General features: G+C 40.0%; 1 protein-coding gene across 1 annotated transcript; it reads right to left on the reverse strand.

Annotated features, from left to right (window-relative positions):
* Positions 1-2,756: 2,756 nt before the first annotated feature.
* Positions 2,757-6,955, reverse strand: LOC137661120 (glutamate decarboxylase 2-like). Its single transcript, XM_068396485.1, has 4 exons — positions 6,898-6,955; positions 5,877-5,977; positions 4,281-4,345; positions 2,757-2,925 (listed from the first exon to the last, which is right to left on the reverse strand). Exons 1-4 carry the CDS (start codon positions 6,953-6,955, stop codon positions 2,757-2,759), a joined length of 393 nt encoding a protein of 130 aa, XP_068252586.1.
* Between the last annotated feature and the right edge of the window lie 13,028 nt (positions 6,956-19,983).

A 19,983-nucleotide genomic window follows, 5' to 3' on the forward strand; every position in this document is an offset into this window, starting at 1 on the left:
CTTTTTGTTGTCTTTCCTTTTCCACCTAATTTCTAGAAGATCATCACTTGTCAGCCAAGCCAGCCTTCTGCACTGCTTGTTTGACTTTTGACACTTTGGAATTGCCTGCTTTGGTGCTTTAAGAGATGGCTCTTGAAAAGTGACCAGCATTCATGAACCCCAATACCTTCAAAGGCAGATTCCCAGGGGACCTTACTTTCTAGCTCCTTCATCAGCCTGAAGTTTGCTCTCCCCATATCTAAGGTCAAAGTTTTCCTGGCAGTTTTTCACCTATCATCACCAACGATTTGAAACTCAACTACTTTGTGGTCACTGTAACCAAGACAGACACCAATCACCACTTTACCCACGAGTCCCTTTCTGTTTACAAACAACAAATCTAGGAGGGCACCTTTCCTAGTCAGCTCCCTTAGTACCTACACAAAGAAGTTATCTTCAACATGCTTCACAAATTTCCTGGACCTGTTTGTGTCCACTGTATGATATTCCCAGTTGTTGTCTGTGAAGTTAAAACCACCCATAAGGACAAGGGAAGTTGATCTAGAGATAGCCCTTAATTCCTTATAGAATAATTCATCGGTGGTGTCATCCTGGCTGGGTGGTCTATAGTAGACTCCCACAACAACATCCACGATATTTGCTTTCCCCTTCATCCTTACTCAGAGGCTCTCAACCGTGTCCTCTCCAACTGCAAGCGCCATACAATCCAACCCCTCCCTTACACACAGCACCAACCACCTGCTGCGCCTGCACTGCCTATCCCTCCTGAAGAGCCTATAACCATCCACCACAATGCACCAGTCACAGGACTCATCCCACCAGGTTTTGCTTATGCCAATGATGTCATAGCTCTGGGACTGGGCCAAAGCTATTTGCTCCCCTTGTTTATTCCTCATGCTGCATGCATCAGTATAGATACATTCCAAATGTGCTCCAGTGTACTCAGCACTCACTGAAGCACCTCACTAGCACATCATCCCACAAACATTGGTGTGCTGCCCCCAGGCTTATCCCTAGCAAGCCTGGTTTTGTCCCTTTCCCCCTTCAAATCTAGTTTAAAGCTCTTTCAATGAGCCCTGCTAACTCTTGTGCAAAGAACCTTCTCCCCCTTTGAGACAGATGTGCCCTGTCTGTCACATATGTGCAAATATATGTGCAAATAACTCTAGGAAAATTCATTTTTTTCTTTCTAACTGGCATTTAAAAGAAGATAAGCAGGACTAACAATCTCTCCTTGCTCAAAGCCACACCTCCATCAACTGAAGAGAAATAAAATTGATAAAACAGCAAGAGGACCTCTCCAGCTTAAATCCATGAAAATTAACAGCCAATCAAACCTGTGAGGAAGCATCAAGTGATGTTAAAAATGATCATTCTCCCAAATGTGTTTTTCAGGCATTTAATTTTACCTCTAAGACAATATGTTTCCTGTTGCTCCTGTGGCAAAGAATGACAGCCCAAACCTTGGTAAACCTAACCTCCAAATAAGCAAACTTGTTAATTTCTCATAATAGTATCTCATAGGTAAGTTGAGCGTATTTATTTGCTGTATAATGTCAAGGTTAAAGGCTATAAACCCCTACAGATAATTAATGCACCCACCGCAACAATATCCTATGGCTTGTCTACATAAGAAAATTAGTGAGCACTTAGCTAGGCTATAAAAACATGCTACATTACCTCTGTGGGCTTCAAGCATCTCCATGAGAGGTTGATTGCTGCATTTTGAAAGCTACCCCATGCTGAGTATTTGAACAACTATTTGCACAAGGAAACAGAAGTAACTAACATGCTATAAATCTACACCTTTCCCTACTTCATGCTGACTTCTCCTGCAAATAAAACTCTCAGACACGCTGAACTGCACATACTGTACTAAGGTAAATAGCAGCACAGAGGATGACTTCACTTTTATTATGGTATATTCTGTTTGCGAGGCATTAGTTTGTCAAGGAAGCTTTGCTGTTGAAAGGATGGCAGCTTCCATAGGTATTTTAATGAAAAGGTGAGAGAAGTGAGTAGTCTGCTCTTGTGATTTATACAAAGAGACAATACTTAGAATAACAATTAACCCTGGGATGTGATAGAATCCCTCTCAAATCTTTTCATTCAGTGTACTTCCAAATATTTGCAACGGCTTAGAAAAAGAAGTCTGGGTTTGTTGGAAGAATCCCAAGTCATATACTGTACCATGCAAACCTGATAATAATTCCAACTTTCAATTTTAAATCTTTAAATTTATAAATGCATAAGTGTATATAAGCTTGGCTTATGCAACCTTGCAGAACTATTTGCTCCTTTTGGGGAAGAGTTTTCTGAAATCCAGAAGCACATTCAAAGACGTTGCATTCCTTTTTAGGGGTTTGCTAACAAAATAATGCTTCTTGTGTGTCTAAGAATCTGTAAAAGATGTGCATCCATTTTATGCTCTTCTTGAGCCCTCTCTGACTTTTTGAAACTGTTGAGAAGCAGACCTGATCACTGTCCCTGCACACCTCTTCTCTACAGAGTATACCTGTAAGGTAGGATCTCAAGGAGGCTCCTAGGAACATATTTCTCTACTCATTTGACACCAATTGAATAGGAAAGCCTCTCCTCTTGACAACATATTGACAACATAATGGTTCTGGAGCAGGAAACCTCAGAGACATAAGCTCTACAGCAGAGGACAAGGTTGGCTATACAAGCTACCAGAAAGCTCCAAAGAAAGAAGTAGTTAAAGAACTGATGCTTGGGTCCGAGTGGTAAGCCAGCTTTCATGCTTCTAGCATTAACAAGACCTCAAACTTGGTCACAGGAGTCACCCAAAGTGCATTGTGATAGAAAAGTGGGCTCACTCGTGTTACCTTTCCGCAGACAAGGAAGGCTAAACACTGAAGCGGAGCCCCCATCAGATTGTGTGGATTCCAAAAAACAGAATGAGCCATAGAGATGAAATGTAATATGAAGCACTATCCAGGTGTTAAAGACTGCATCTCTTAAGTACTCCAAATTGTTCCCATGCAGACAGAAGATTATTAAACAGTTATGTATGAGCACCAGTTTACATAGCACATAATTTATGCCATATGTTACAGCTACACTGTTCACTACAGTATGGTATAGACTACCCAGACTAGACCGACAGTAACAACAACATACCTTCACAGCATCACTGTGGGCTAATTTGCCCCAGTTCCAGGATTTAAACTACTTGCATATACCCACACAGCACTGTGGTCTACACTATAAATACACCCTGAAAAGGCTTGCAGTTCTAGATCAGGGACATATGATAACAAGTCTGGATACATCATCTTTAAGAAGAAAGCACTTCCAAGAAGAAAATTGAAGGAAAAACAGGGCCAGCTGTTGATGAGGAAATATGTTATTGTGGGATATTTTAAGCAGAAGCAACAGTTTGATGAAGCTGTGACATTTGTGGCAGGAAAAGGAAATACATGGAAGATATGTTCAGAAAAGTTTAATACAGTCAGAGGGCAAAGAAATCATAGAGAGAGGCTGGGATGTTTTTTTTAAGGGAGCCAGGATTGAATTTTTTTCTGTTTTGTCTTCTTGGTTTTTTTTTGGTTGGGTTTTGTTGGGTTGGGGTTTGTTTTGTTTTGTTTTGTTTTTTTTAAGTTAGTTTGGGTTGTTTTTCCTAGATGCAAATCTCATTGCATACAGACAGAAAGCAGGGAGAGATTGGGAGCCCCAACATAAGAAGGACACAGACATGTTGGAATGAGTCCAGAGGAGGGCCACGAAGATGATCAGAGGGCTGGAGCATCTCTCCTATGAAGACAGGCTGAGAGAGTTGGGACTGTTCAGCCTGGAGAAGAGAAGGCTCCAGGGAGACCTTATAGCAGCCTTCCAGTACCTGAAGGCGGCCTACAGGAAAGCTGGAGAGGGACTTTTTACAAGGGCATGTAGTGACAGGACAAGGGGGAAATGGTTTTAAACTGAAAGAGGGTGGATTTAGATTAGATGTTAGGAAGAAATTCTTTACTGTGAGGGTAGTGAGACCCTGGAACAGGTTGCCCAGAGAAGTTGTGGCTGCCCCCTCCCTGGCAGTGTTCAAGGCTAGGCTGGATGGGGCTTTGAGCAACCCAGTCTAGTGGAAGGTGTCCCTGCCTGTGGCAGGGGGGTTGGAACTAGGTGATCTTTAAGATACATTCCAACCCAAACCATTCTATGATTCTATAATTCAAAGCAGCGACATGGTTAGAATGGCAAGAGAAAAAAGACCATCTACTCTGAAAGTAAAAAAAAAAAAAAATACACCATGTTCTTGTGCTCAACTTTCAATGCTGCTGAGTTTAAAAGAACGTTTCCTAGACATCATCAGGCCACCACCCCCTGCAGCCTGTATGAAATGACTGACTTTTACACTCATAATAAAATAAAGATTTGCAACCATCACTAAATATTTTATCTTCAGAATATAAATTGTTCAATGAATTGTTCAAGTATTATGCAGAAAGAAACTCAAAGAGGAAAAGAAACTTACATCTTACCCTCTTCCCCCAGCACAATTACAGGACAAAGCTAAGATATGAAAAAATATAGCAGGTTGATGACATATGGCAAGTTATAAAGGGCTGCACCACATCAGTGATTTTCTATACTATTCTGTTTTTTATTATAGCAGATAATAACCTGGTTGCATTTGATTCAGCCTCTAGTTCTACAAATAGTCCTACTGTCTTCAACATGGTTTCATGCATCAGTAAGATGAGCAGGATGTAGCACCATCAAGAACTCAAAAATGCCAAGGGTTATGTTCTGGTCATCTTTATGCCAATCCACATTTCACTATTTTCAGTGAAGGTATGATTTCATATAAAAGTAAGTCTGGTCTTTAGGTACAAATAGTTGTGTTACATGGGTGTAAGAAAAGAATTTACCTCTATATTCATTCTGTATTCTTTATTCACTGTCATTGTCCTTTTCAAATATCTTGAGCTCCCACCTCTGCAGTACCAAACAGCAGCTATCAAAGCAAGGCAGCTTTACAACTATTTCCTATTTTCCCCCACATAATTAGTCTGACAGCCTCTTCATATTTTGTAGAAATTAGAATGTCTTTACAGGACACAGTGATTTCAGTGGAACAAGTTCATTATACTTCTATTCTACTGTCATTGTACTATGGAAGTAATCAATGCTATGCACATTAGCATTCAACTGTTTTTATGTGCAACAGCAAACATTTCCTTGAAATGGTTTCCTAATATTAGGAATACAAGCCTATTTATAGCATCTATTGAGAAGTTTTCAGGAGGGGCTAATGGACTAGAGTTCCTATAAACTTCAAAATTTGAAAAAAAAATTCAGACTACTCAGTAATCACAATACCAAAATTGCCTAAAGATATAAATCATAATTATTCATACCACTTCACAACAGCAGCAAAACATCAAAAACAAAACTATCTACTTTCCCTGCTATGCCCATATACTTATACCAGAGCTAAGACTCTTTTGTTTAGGAAGAATAATCAACCTTACTTTGTTACAAGCCAAGTATCCTGAAATAGGAGGGTAAACTGAACAACAGCTCTGAAGACAGACAATAACTCAGGACCTCAAATGTTATATGCTGCACGGGTAGTGTGTTTAATTTTTGGATTTGGCTTAGCTAATGCGAGAAGAACCATCTTAGAGGTGGTATGTATGTGCTATATTACTGCATGAGAGCAGGCAACCTTTTTTTGTAAACAAGCACAACCTGTACTGAAAGTTTATAGCCTCTTCTGTATTTTTTTCCGATAGCATCTGTTCAGGCAAACAGGCCATTCATTTCATAATCTCGGGAAAGCGGTACCTACAGAACTAATTCCAGTTTTTAAGCTTCTGAGAATGCCAAGCATTATTTCCAGAAAGCCTTTCATCCACATGAATCCAGAGCTTGTGCTTCTCACGTATGTCAGCAATGTCAGAAAGAGGATCAAAGGCTCCATAAATGGTGGTATCAGTGCTGGCACTGATAAAGTGGGATGTGACCCTGAAAGTGATAGCAGATTTTACAAGTCCACATGAACTCAAAAACACCTCAGAAAACTTATTATGCTTTCCCCGTATCTCTAGTAGAACTTATCTCTGTAACTAATAATGAAGAACATTCTTCTCTACTCCCTCATCTCTTCCCATTTCTTAAATTCCTATTCCATTTCAGGGTGAACTGGAAAAAAGGGTGTTCTTCCAAAAAAAGAAAAAAACCCAAAAATATAATGGCACTTTATCTGTAGGACTGCTTGTATTTGTGTGTGAAACAATCCTATATATCCATCACACGACACAACTCAAGTATTGTCATCTGTCAGAAAACTTCCATTACTTTTAATCAGAAGGTATCTAAAGACACCACAAGCTCTTAAGTGCTTTTGCAAATGTAGATCCTATTCCTGCTGTGGTGGTAATGTAGCTGAAGAACATTTTCTGAACTTTCTTGGCTCTCCCCCCCAAGCACATATGCAGGTGTTTCATCAATGTGAAAAACAGTTGAAGAACAACAATAACAAAAGCCCCCATTTCAGATCAACTTGAAATGTTTAAGCATCAGTTACCACAATAAATTTAAGTTACTTTTTAAAATAGCTTAGCTATGAGACAACACAGAGTCAACATGTTTCATTTAAAAATATATCAAAGCGAAGCATTTCAAATTTTCCTCCATTTGGAGAAAAATGGCTGAAAAAACAGGCCAGAATTTGACACAAATTAACAGACAGTTCTCATTTTCTTCAAAACCAGATTTTTCAGCTATTTTATTATTTCCTGGGGGCGGGAGGTGGAAGTATATCCTGCTTTGTCTTTTACAATCAGTAGCAATGACGATTTTATGTGAGTTAATGCTGCCAGATTGCAGATAGCATTGTCAGATTCAACTCCACGTTAACATAAAAAATGAGAATGAGAACAACAACCTGTCTTTTATTTTTCAGTATTTCAGCCTCCAAATCAGTTGGAACCATTTTCCCAGTTTCAAATATTGAGAGAAAAACAAAGAACAAATAGAATAATGTCATTTATTCTTCTGATTAGTCTTTAAATATACAGGAAATCAGGTATCAGAGTCTATTTCTAAGACTATTCATAGTACTCTAAGTATGTTCCTTATTATTTGCCATGCTACTAAGTCAATGTCATCTGCAAATTTTACCAGCCACAATTTTATGTTATCATCAAAAGTGTTGAGAGAAGTAAAAAACAGCACTAGAGGAAGAACCAGTTCCCAAGTTCATCCTCCTCAGCCCCTTTTCATCCAAGAACTACCTAAACTTTTGTAAAAGGCGATCATAGAGACCCTTACAATCCTTTTGCAGCCATTTGGTGGCTCGCCTTGTGTCTCTGATCACGTACAGCCTCAGCCCACGCGCGGGCGAGACCAGGCCGTGCAGCTACCGTCCTCCCCTCGCCACTGAGGTGAGTCGGGTGGGCAGGAAGGAGCTGGAGCACCAGTTTGCTGGCTGATCAAGACTGCCTCATAGGACTGTAGCCAACCTTTTCCTTACTATTTACCCTATGGACAACTACATTTACTAAGGAACCACTTCTTAAAGCCATTTATAGTCCAGGGGCCTTCTTCGCCAAGCTAGGAGAAGCCAGCTGTCATGCCCAAGCCTCTTTCAGGGCAAAACCTTCCAAACCCAGTATTTTCTGCTTTTTCAGTGTCCTTACTTAGTGTTTCAATGTGATTACATTAATTTTTAAATTTTGTGCTGAGTGCAGATGCCCAGGTGCCGGCAGCAGCAGCAGTGGGGGCTGCCTGGGCAGCCCTTGTGGGGAGCGGCCGGGGCTGCCCCGCACCGGACACAGCCGGTTCCAGCCGGCTCCAGCGGCCCCAGCGCAGGGCACAGCTGAGCCCCTCAGCCCCGGGCGGGCGCCTCGGGGAAAGCCTGTGTCAGAAAGGGCAAAACGCTGCCCGGCAGCCAGGGCTGAGGGGAACGGGGTGAGAAACAGCCCTGTGAGCCCCGAGGGGAGAGCAGGAGGAGGGGAGGGGGGGCTCCGGGCGCCCCGGCAGAGATGCCCCTGCAGCCCCGGGAGAGAGGAGAGTCCATCTCAGTTCTGAGTGTGAGAAACGAGCCTCAGTCTGAAACTCCAATTATAATTTTGGTTTATTGCAAAGCAAAGGCAAAACAGCGCAGGGCAGCACGGGGGGTAATCCCACCAAAATCATGCACGCCTTTCACAGTACTTCATTTTGTATTTATGTGGTAAAGTGTTACATATTCATCATAATTTTAAGGATGCCTATACATATTCATGACTGTCCTGAAAATGTGGTCTTTATTATAATGAGCCCTGGGAAATCATTTCCATAGTCTCCACCTTTAATTCCTCCTGGTTGCACACGCGCAGTTTCTCCTGGTGGTCGTGGGCCGGGGTCTCAGGGATGAAGGCTGTGTGTCTTCCTCGCTGTGCACTTTTTACCCCAGCTGCAAAACCTGCTGAGATCAGCTTTCTTTTGACAGCAGTTATGTGATTTCCTTGATGAGTCCCTTCCTCCTATACATTCTACTCTGTCTTATGTTTTTCCTGTGGTTAGTAGTTAGTTCCTATCTAGGGTCTGAGACTATAGATATATAGCTTAAGCTAAACAATGGTCCTGATGGTCCTGTTATTAACCCTTAAGTGTTAGTTTCTCCTCATCACAGTGGCTTAGTATTTTGTGGTCACTTACTTATACATTGCCAAGAAGTCTCTACTTTTTCCTCTTTATTCTGACACGAGTCATTTTTCACTTCTCACATGAGTATCAGTGAAGAAAAGTTACAGACATGAGAATGTGCTAAGTTTCTGAATTGCCTGTGATGTGTCAGAGTACGAATTCAGAGACTGAGCCAACAGATTCAGTCTTTGAGGCAACAGGGAGTGGAGGCATCATATATTTGTAACCTTTCAAAAATAAGAATAACATTTCAAAATAGCATTTTTTCCAGACATCTTAGTGATACTTACCCCCCCTTCATCTCATGCTTTCATGGACAGAACCAACACTACTCTCAGCTGAATTTTCTTTCTCCCCTCAATATCAGTGTTATGTCACATGATATGACCATACATCATATAACTGTGTCCACCCTCTATGTTGCAGAGCAGCAAAACAGGGAGAAATACATCATCTGGAAATGCTTCAGTTTGCTCTGCTTTCTCAAAAAGGAGCCAAGGACAACCTACAGCAATGCCTTGAACTTCTGGGATTTGGGGAGGTGAGAACGTATATGTGTGTTGAGTGGTGGGAGTTGCCATCTTAAATGCCTCAACTTTAATAGTCTGATTGTGCAAAAGAGGGTAAACCTTGAAGTAGAGAGCACCACAGAAAGGAATGTTGTTTTTTAAATGCAGGTGCTACAGAGTTCTGTGTAGCTTTCACAAGATACTGCATAAAGCAGAGAAGAAAATGTGATGAAAGGTATAAAAGTTTAAACACAAACACTTGGTTCTCATCCATTATATAAGATCTAAGAAACAAACAGACCTCCCCTCATCCCATCCCCTAATTTTGTTTCGTGATGCTTCTCAACAGAGTTTGACAGTACACTGGGCATCACACAATTTGTAAAGACAGCAAGGTGAGGGATTCCCCCCTGAAAGACTCCCAGTTTGCATTTTGACAATGCCGGGAAACAATGAAGAATTCAGTAATAGGTGGTGTGGGTGTTGTTTCTTATTTTTTCAGTGAAATGCAACTTAAAAGAAAAAGCCTGAAGCTGAACTAGAGAGATGTGCCCTAAAGCCCTGCACATATTCCAAGACCAATAAATAGAAAAGAAATATGTCTGTAAAACTCTCATCAAAACCACTACTGCATCAGTTCCATTAGCCTTTTGTAGAGGATAGAAGGTCACATTCCAGTGAGAAGAGGAAAAAAACCCCTTCTAAACAAAACAGTAGAGGTCTAAAATGAAGGTAATTCAGACAGACTGAAATGGTAGCAGGTGCTTGGACAGAAGTTCAGAAGATGACAGACTCCAGCCAAGGCTGTCCTAGCTTAAGAGGCCAGTTCCCCATCATCTGTTCCACTGCACCAAATCCCTTTGGGCAAATACTTTTGTTTGGAAAGCAAAGGCAGGTCTCTTGCACTCCCACCTGTGTGCCAAGGAGGCACTCTGATACAAGCAAGGGCCTCCCACCGCACCCCAAGCACCTGGGCTGTTACTGCCCCAAAAAGACTAACGTGTTACAGGTAGGAACACCTGGAAAATTATCACACCTCTAGAAAGGCTGAGTTAAGAGAGGATGAATCTATCTTATCCCGCATAGGTTTTCTTCCACACATTTCCTGAAATGGCTGAGCAACACATTGCTCTTTGCCCAGAAGAAGGTGTCAAGAACACCCAATCCCATTCTCTGCCCAAAACACTTTCTGCCACCTTGACTTACACAAAAAAATCGCCATCTCCTAGAGGTAAATAAACAATGAGACTGTGGTATATATCTAGGAGGGTCCAATACTTTTTACTCCATTTTTTCCCCAGGCACAACAGCTACTTTTACTTAAACTGAACAGGGTAAGACCTGAATAAAGACCTACAAAAAGCAACTTGTAAGACTGAACCCTGTTTTTTATGAAAAATTAATTTTGTTCAGGACAGTTAGTGTTCGTTTTATAAAATAGGATTCCTGCTAGGAAACAGAATGAAAAGTGCACTGCATCAGAGGAGGGTAAGTGCAACAAAACATTCTTGGTAGTCATGGCATTTCTTACATTTATCACAGTTCACTGTAATTACATTATCTGTCCCAATTACAAAGAACTGCTTCTGCTTTCTTCGCTGAATAATGGCTCTTAAATACAAAGAACAAAACTTTTGAGGGAACTTTAAGCGTGTTTGTGCATACTTGAAATAGAAATAGCATATATATATATATTTACATATGGTATATATTTCTCTTCATTCTTTCTGTCCAAAAGAAATATATTGTGCATGACTCAGTTACGTTAAGATGCCAGCGTTAAAGACGAGCCCTGTTAAATTTCACCAGCGTTCTGTTGGCTTGTGTCTTCAGCAGGAACAGCAGCGCATCCTTCAGAAGTTGTCTGTCCTCTGTAATGCATTCAGTTGTACTGCACTGTACTATGCCATATAGGAAGCTAACAGTTTTTTCTCAGATGGTTTCATAATGTGTCATAAGACAGTCATGTATGTATATATATATTTAATCATAGATAATTAACTTAAGCATGATACTCAGCAATTTACTAACCAATTTCCCTCGGTAATAAGGGAGAAGTAATTTTGGAATGTTCCTTGTAATTTACAATGGCATTATTATAGAGCAAGACTATCATATAGCCATGCAATATCATTAACCATTTAAATTACAATAGTAACACAACATTTGTATCATGAATACTTACTAAGTGGCATTATGAATACTTACTATGTGGTTGATTACTTGAGCATTGGTTAGTGCGGTTAGTCCTGAAGCTGTAGGTGAAAGCACTGAGATATATAACTACTTAGAATTTCTCAAATCAAACATTAGGAGATTTGCATAATATAAAAGGCTAAATTTATCTGAACTGTTCTCCATCACTTTTGTTTAGGTATTAATATCCTCGACTTTAAAGTGGAAAACTAAATCCATTAAAACCTTTGCTACCTGTTTTATTGCATGCCTTCACAATGACAAAATGAAAAGCAGGCAGGGAGTAGTGCCCTCTGAAATGACATCCCCAAACCGCAGCTGAGGCAGCAGGGTAAGGGTGACACTCACCATTGCCGCACCCTGTGCATGCGCAGCTAGAAGGCCACACTGTTCCTCTGCAAACACCTGCAAGGAGGCAGCTGGTCCCTACAGAGGGCTGTCACGGTCCATTTGGATCTCTCAAATTTACATGACAATGTACTCTGTGATTTAAACTTTATTTCATGAGCTTATTAAGAATTACGACAAACAAGGACTCAATCTCCTTTTGCCCAGACTAATATATCATGTGAATTCACTTATTCACCATTCAAGTCATAAGGTTTCATAATTTATAACCTATAACTCTTAATTTGGGCATCTATGAGCAGAAAAAAAAAATTAGTTACCTAGCTGACGGTGAGAGTGCTCATCCTTCTTGCTCCATCATGGGGCAGGCGTCCCCTGTATGACACCAGGAAGCATGAAAGCTTCAGCAGTCCAGCTGCTGTTGGATCCACTACAAAGTTGGTAGATTCTGAAGAAACTGCCAAAGATGATGGCTGCAGGAGACAGCAATTTGCAGGCGATAATGGCTGCGTAATGGCCCTTTAGCTCTTTCTGATATCTGTCCTGCCTCCCTGGTGCTCTTGCTTTGACCTAATGGCAATGCTCTCAGTATACATCAGGCCTTATGGACAGGGTTAGTCAAAATCTAAGCAGGAGTTAAGTGAACAATCACAAGTGCAGAGCCGCAGCACAGTGACGTCCATCCCACCTACATTGCCACCACAGGATGTCCTGGGAGAGTCCCTAAGGCAGGGCTGGGAGTGGGGCAGGGGAAGCAGGAGAAGAGAGCACAGCTTGGCCATCCAACTGGCTGTACGTACGTACAAGCCCACTTCACCATACAACTCCAAACGAGTCTGAAGATAGACACAACTCTTAGCCAGTAACATAAGTGTTTACATGGGCTTGGTGAAAGGCTTGCAGGCTTGTTTTCTCTTACTTGTAATGCAGAGGACAACGCACTCCGTCTGACAAAAGTGAATTACATAACATGCAAAAATACTGCACTATTTGATGACTTGCATATAATTTAAATCAGTTTTACTTAGTTTACACTGTTCTATTAGATTACAAAGCCATACAGTTTTTTTACATGAAAACAGATATCTAAGAGGTGCTTACAAGGTATAGCTATACACTATTGCCTAGTACTAGAGCCCAAGGGAATGTTTTCTGGTTTTCCTTTAATCGAACTTTCTTATAAACTTTCTGCCTTTCAATTAGTTTAAAATAAGTGGCTACAACCAACCTGATATAATGAATTTATTCAATACAGACTTATTAGACATGACACTGAAGCACTGGTATTTTCTAGTTAGACCAAAGTCTGTAGCACAAGAGTTTTATAAATTTAGCTTAGAATGTCAAAGAAGATAATTATAATCTAACCAGCCCAGATTAATATATCAAACCACCACCTGAACTGAAAACCAGACCAGGATAACCTCAACCATTAGGTAACAAGTAACAATGGGAATTTTCTTTGGAGGACAAAAATCAGAAGCTGAATTTTAAAGCAAGCAAAAAAAAACCCCAAAAACTCTGAAACTTCAGGCAGAATCCTGGGTGGCTTTTTGGCCTTCTGCGTGCAATTTTATTCCATATGGCCAAGCTTGCTGTGAGTGCAGAAATTTAGGCTAATAAGCAATAAGCTATGTTTGCATGCCAGATTGTCAGAATGATGCTCAAATTAATTATAAACAATAGCTTTGCTATCACCAGTGAAGCCAACTACATGCTTAATTTAATTGCAAACATCAGGAATGAAAAATTGTGACTCGTGTGCTTTATGACACCAGCCTCTTTTTGCCCCCTGCAAATTATACTATAGCCTGTTAGAGGGGACTGAGAGACTTTTTTTCAGTCCTTTGCAAAAAAGTTCCCTACCCAAATACAAGTAATTCAACTCAGAAGGAGGACGACTTACATGTTCAAAACATATGATGGCATAAAATTAGTAGACTGGGTCTACAGTCCTTATCTGATATTAATCAAGAAATGCAGTATAGAGGAGAAGCCTCATAAACCCTTTTCAAAGGCTATCAGACAAAGTAGTGTTACTTGTTAAAAATAACCACATACGTAGTCTTAAAGATAAAAATATTATCACAGACACACACTCTGCGTACTTATTTCTCCACCCACCCTTTCCAAAGAGAATCATGAACACCATAATTATCCAGATTTCTCTACTCCGATTTGTTCCATTTTTTGTACACATACTGAAGAGCTAAAACAATATTCTGATTGGGGAAAAAGAGGTAGAAGCATTGTTTATCAAAACCTGAAAACCACTGGCTACTTCCATCAATATACGACCTTATTCCAGCATCTCCAAAAATAATTAAACCAAACAAAACCCCAAAATCTTTCCTCACAGGCAAGTAAGTATACATTGTCTTCCCTGCCAATAGATTACAAATCACTCTTGAGTTACATGCCCAAGGACCCAAGATATAATTCTAGGAGGGGCAGAATATCCTGTTGGTAGCTCAGCTAAGCCTGCAACCCTCAGTTCTTTCCTCTGTTTCCCTTAGCAACTGTGGAAGTACTTCTCATTAACCCTGTGATTTCTTTTCTTATATAAACATACTTTGGTCTTTGACTCCTTTGTATTTGTCCTATCTTTTAGCACTACTAATTTTCTGCCAGTAGAACATACTTGCTTATGCTCTCAGGGCTACTCCTGCTCTGTTCTTACCCATTCCCCACTTCTAAAAATCTGTATTTTCAGTCCTGAATCCTATCAAAATATCTTTGACAAAAGCCTGCCTTTTATTTATTATTATTTCATGGAGGTTAAAAAAAAAGAAAATGACTGTAGGGCAAATACCTAACAAGCCTTGTACTGAAAGTATTATTCTGATAAACCAGAAACTAACATTACAAAGACTTACTTTTTTTTTTTCTTTTTTTTTTTCTTTTTCTTTTTTTTTTTGAGATGGGGTAATTCTATGTATACCGAGAGAGATGTACAGCCATATGTATGTGGGGTTTTTACAGGGAATTCATTAAACAAAGATTTTTAGGGTACATGTAAATATAGCAGAACCAGTCACATACACACTGTAGTTTAGATTTCTTAGGAGATTCTCTGGGTAAAGCTATGGCATCAGGTCAATTCACCCTTTGCTGAATCTGCTGTGTTCCCTCTTACACAGGTCTATAATGCTCCCCAGTCAATAAAATCTTGCATGCAGATATCCAGTCCTGGTCAAATATCCTAAAATATTAATTCCTCATGTATTAGTGAAACCTACAGTTTCACAGGGCAGAGCACAGAGATATTAGAAGTTTTGATCTCCATCAACAGCAGATTTTGATTCAATGTATTTGCAAAGAAATACAGTAATTCTTCTGGTTATCACACCCAAGTCAAACATGTAAGATTCATTGCTATTAAGCAAAATGTAAGAGATGAGTATTTTAATGTAATTGTCTACAAGTGTTCTGCCAACAGTCGTCAATGCACTGAGCAGGCATCCTGGGGGAAGCGAATGGGGAGCGCTTTCAGAAGCTGCTGCTCTCAACTAAGTCTCTCAGCTAAAGCTGACTGCCCTGCGGCAACGGAGCTGAGGTCTGTCCTGTACTGCTCTGTCACAGAGCAGGGGAGAAATGGGAATACAGGCAGAAAAGGAATACTTTAAACAGATGCTGTCCACCACTGTTGAGAAACAAATGTGTCACCACACCTCAGATTTACCTGCACTAAAAGGAGTGATTGCTATAATTTCACTTGCCACAAAAGACTGGTATTTACATGTTAGTATTCTCTGTATCTGTGAGCCATTCCCAAGCTAAACCAATAATGTCAAGGCCACTAGAAAGTTGAAGTAGCGAGGATGTCCTGAAATGATAGGCAAGTAAACCGGACTCAATGTAATAGATAGTTTTCCCAGCACAGTCTTCATTATCTTTTGTGAAGTGATTAGTTAAAAGGACATGGAAATCAATATGGGGCACAAGAAAGAGCTTGTTTCATGGTGATGTTGGGAAAGAAACATCCCTGTGAAGAGGATATAATGGAGCCTGTAAAGCATTAGGCACCGTTAAAAAAAAATAATTCATCAAACAAATTTACTATCTACACCAGGATGACAAATAAGCATTTGCTGAAATTATTCATTTTGGCAGATCTTTAGAAGCATCCTATTATCTTTAGAGCCAAAACTACATACGTCCTTGAATATCTGAACAAAACCAAATGATTTTACATCTTTCCGCTACTTCCTGGACTGTACTGAGTTAAAGACTGTGCTCCACTTAACGCCTTTGTAAATGCGGCAAACAAAGTAAGCTGAAGACATAGAGGAAAAAAAGGACATTGGAAATCAGCCAAGCATGTCATAAACAATGCCTTACTGAAGAGGGGAAAAATGAAACAAAACCAAAAACCAATCCAGTCCTGCAAAAGCATTACTGTTTCAAATAACATTATAATTAATGAGGGAGTAAGAGAAGCATTTTCCTCCTGCATTTATAGGTACATTTCAAAGTTTAATGTCTAAGGAAGTAATAGTTAGAGTACCCAATATAGGAACCTATTTTTTTTTTCACTGACCATGCAGAGACCCCTAAATGAGACAGCATAAATAACTCTTCGCATCTGTTAACTGGTCCTAGAGTAGTACATCTCTTCTCACCAAATGTCTTCTATAATAGTACAACCTTTTCAGAGCATTATGAAGATTACTGGAAAGACAGAATTGCCACAAAATATACACCACACATTTGATAAAATCCAGATTTTCATACAAATCCAGTCCAGTCCGTGAATCAAATAGTTCATGCATCCATGAAGTGATGTGACAATGTGAGGCATGTATGTTTTTGCTACTTTACCTATTTTAACTCGATGTATTAGAGTGTCCCTATGATTGGCAAGTATTTGTTCCAAGGGCTCTGGCTGGTCAGACAGTTCCAGGTTGAACCCTTCCAAGCCTTCCAGAAGCTGATGGGATGGTGAAAGTTCAGGACTTCGTTTTCTCCAGCACAGGTTCTCTTAATGTAACTTAGGAGAATCTTTACAACTTCAAGCAACAGTTGTTCTGTGAAGCCTCTGCCATTCTTAGCAGGTAACAAGCCTAGGCAGAAACGAGGAAAACGTGTGAATCAGTGTTAATCTTTATCAGTTCAGTCAGGCTGGTCAGAGACTGTTTTAGTGACTATGAATATTCTGCTGCATTTCTCCCTGTATATCCGTATCACAGGCAATCAAACAGGAACAGGGATATAACAAAACAGTGAGGAAAGGGAAAAAACATGGTTAAGAATATTGGGACTTAGCACAGGAATGTTTTTGCAACTTTCATAGTTGTACTGTACTTCTTGCTTCTGGCACGAGAAGTGCCATAGAGTGCAAGCCTGGCTTGTGAGATGGCTTGCTTAGTGGCCATCTGCCCGTGGGTAAAACAAAGAAGAGTGACAAGGGAAGCATTAGCTCACTGCGCAACCATTCCCAGGACACAGCAGCATAGTGCTCTTTTTCAACTCCTCCTTCCAGCAATGATGACAGAACACATCTCTCAGCAAGAAAGAGAGACTTTATCCATAAATCTTCACACTGCTCCAGAGAGGTGGCTGCCACAGTGACCATTGTACTTTCAAAGGAAGAAGTGGAGAACACAGGTGAACATGCTTCCTTTCTCAATGTGGTCCTTCCTTAGCATTAACAAAATACCTTTGATCATATTTACAGGGGAATGAGGAAGACAGACACAGTTGGGGAATGGCAAAAGATTTTCATGGCCTGACTAGTCTCTCTCAATCCTCTGCCCAACTGCCTTAGGAACCCACACCACCAGGAGTTTTCAGCCTCTCTGACTGAGGCAGCAACCTCAACAAATACTCTTCTCTCAGATTTTACCTGATGAGAAGAAAGGAAATTTTATTTCTAGGTAAGTTTTGAAGAGGAAGAACAGAGAGCAATGACGAAAAGAGACTGAGATAACTGCAAAGAGTGTTAATGCACAGAGACAGAGGTTGGGGAAAGGGAATCTTCACATTTGGTGTCCTTTGCTCTTCCTCCTCTGTCACGCATGGTGGTCCCTAAGGACCCCGTCACAGTAGCTCCACAGCATGCTATTGAGGCCTGTGAGATCTTCCTGAGAGAACATGCAAAGAGGGTGTATTCTCAGCAACATTTAAGAAAGATACAGTAATCACAAATGGTAAGATTTTTTGAATTTAGCCTTACCTGATGCATAGATATTTGCAAAATAATTCACAATGCTTTCAGTGCAAGTTGCTCCCTCCTTCTCCTCACCCTCTTGCTGGAGACTGCAGATGTGTATTTTATTTGCATCCTTAGCTTTAGAATTAATGTCTTCATTTACAGAAATACCATCAGGATGGAGGAGAAGGTGGAGGGAGAATAAAAAAAAAAAAACCCAAACAAACATTATTAGGAATGTAAGAACTTCCATACCTGTGAGATTAGCCCTCCATCTGATACAACTGAAGATAGGATCTGTTATTTGACTATGAAAGTAACTTTTTGGTCTCACATAGTACTGATGCTGAAAAGAGCATCAGATGGATTTGAAGAAGCATTCTGAAAAAAACTATCACCAACCCCCAAAATCTCAGGTGAGATTGCTGCACCTGGCAAGGCAGGGTAGCCTAGACCACAATGATTGTTGTGCCATGGTAGAACAACTGGTGTACCTGTATGTTGTCTTGAATCTGATTCCTAGTTGTGAGGGGGAGGAAGGGAGGGAAGAGGTTAAACACACTGATACAACCTGTGGTTTAATAAGTCACTGAGCTGCAGGTTGCTGGAAGATGGAGGATTATGCTAGGGGAAGCATCACAGGGTTCTCCTGCACTACGGTCTTTACTAAGGGCAGACTACAGACAAGGGACAGTCACGGAATATTGAGACAGAGGCATTGACCTGTGGGCTATTCTTATTATTACTAAAACTGTTATTAAAATAAGAACAGAGGCTGAGTCCTGGGCTTTGCTTAACGTCCAGGCTGAGCTAATGCTTAAAATTTACAAATGAATAACAGACCAGCTATTCTGAAAGTCAATAAAACAAGAATAGCTTTGGAAAAGCTTTGCTGTCTTGGTGTTTACACAGATAGGATTGATTTACATGGGCTTCTATCAGATAATTACATTTGATGTAATTTTAGGTTCTGTTTTCACAATGTAGGTAAGGAATACTGTTAATGTCACTTGGCTTTTAAGATGATAAAAGTAACTGAATCAAGTATTACTTTTCCTCCTCCGTCACAATGGTACCATAGGCCTTACTGGATAGTTTTATCTCCTTTGCTCTTAGTGTTTTCTGACCGCAAAACATTAGGGTAAGCAACCAAGCACTTCCTTCACTGAAACAGCAAAATGTAAGCAGAAAAAAAAAAAAAAGCAACCCAAGAATGCCGTTAGTGCTGGCCTACAAAGACACTGGTAAATCTAATAGTCCTTTTAAAACCAGACACACAGTGCCAAAAGCAGCTTCTGTAGCCACTGTCAGAATTTCCTCAACTCCCCAGGTACAACAAAAAGTAACACTGGGGAATTGTCCTGTCTTCTGGAAACTTAAAGTAGATTTTTAAATTCAATTTGTTTGAATTTGTAAAAGAGACTATTCAAATTTATTTAAAAACCCGTGTTTTATAGTAGCAGAATATTTACTTTTACTGCCTATAAACATCATATACATCCTGATTTGTAACTATGACTTCAGATTTTGTAGTTCAGTTTTCAGGCACAAGTGACAATAGCCACAAGTCTAATAACAATTGTGCCCATAAATCAGTCATTTAACTGCAATAATGGAGATAAAAGAGAGAAGGATAAACTTATTCACACTTATTTCATGTATATGGGAAGAGGGTAATCTTTATATGGCTGAAGTTACAACTGCACAAACACTGTTTATCTCAAATATATATGACACTGTCATTTGTCCTTCAATTTTTCTGAATAAACCTGTTCTGATTTGCCTCTAGCTCTAACTTTGACCATACAAAGTAAGATTTATTACCGTATTTCTGTGGATACAGGAAAAAGAATCTTGGTATGAATTTATGTTTCAGAGTTTCATTTCTTGTTAGTTGTAAAAACAGTCTACAAAATTAAATACTAATCTAGTTCTTCTGACTGCCTAAATTCAAAGGAGGGCTTCACTTTTGTTTCCTTAAAGTGATCCATATATGTTCATTTTGTCATCTCTTCTACGTGCTCTGACTCCCAGTGCAATGCACCTGTCTTGTGCTTTTAGCCTCTGCATTCCTATTGATCACACATTCGCTAACCATGAAAACTTAGCAGCGTTACTTGGGAAACT

Source organism: Nyctibius grandis, chromosome 3 (genome assembly GCF_013368605.1).
Source record: "Nyctibius grandis isolate bNycGra1 chromosome 3, bNycGra1.pri, whole genome shotgun sequence".
NCBI classification, from domain to species: domain Eukaryota; kingdom Metazoa; phylum Chordata; class Aves; order Nyctibiiformes; family Nyctibiidae; genus Nyctibius; species Nyctibius grandis.

Bases quoted from the DNA above. Each gene is read 5' to 3' on its own strand.
- LOC137661120 (XM_068396485.1), bottom strand. From the start codon at position 6,955: ATGGTTCCAACTGATTTGGAGGCTGAAATACTGAAAAATAAAAGACAG. The intron at 4,346-5,876 runs GTGGATGAAAGG...CATTTCATACAG, and splicing joins AGCACAAGCTCTGGATTCAT to GCTGCAGGGGGTGGTGGCCT. The intron at 2,926-4,280 runs TTGAGCACAAGA...TTTCATCTCTAT, and splicing joins AAACTCAGCAGCATTGAAAG to GGCTCATTCTGTTTTTTGGA.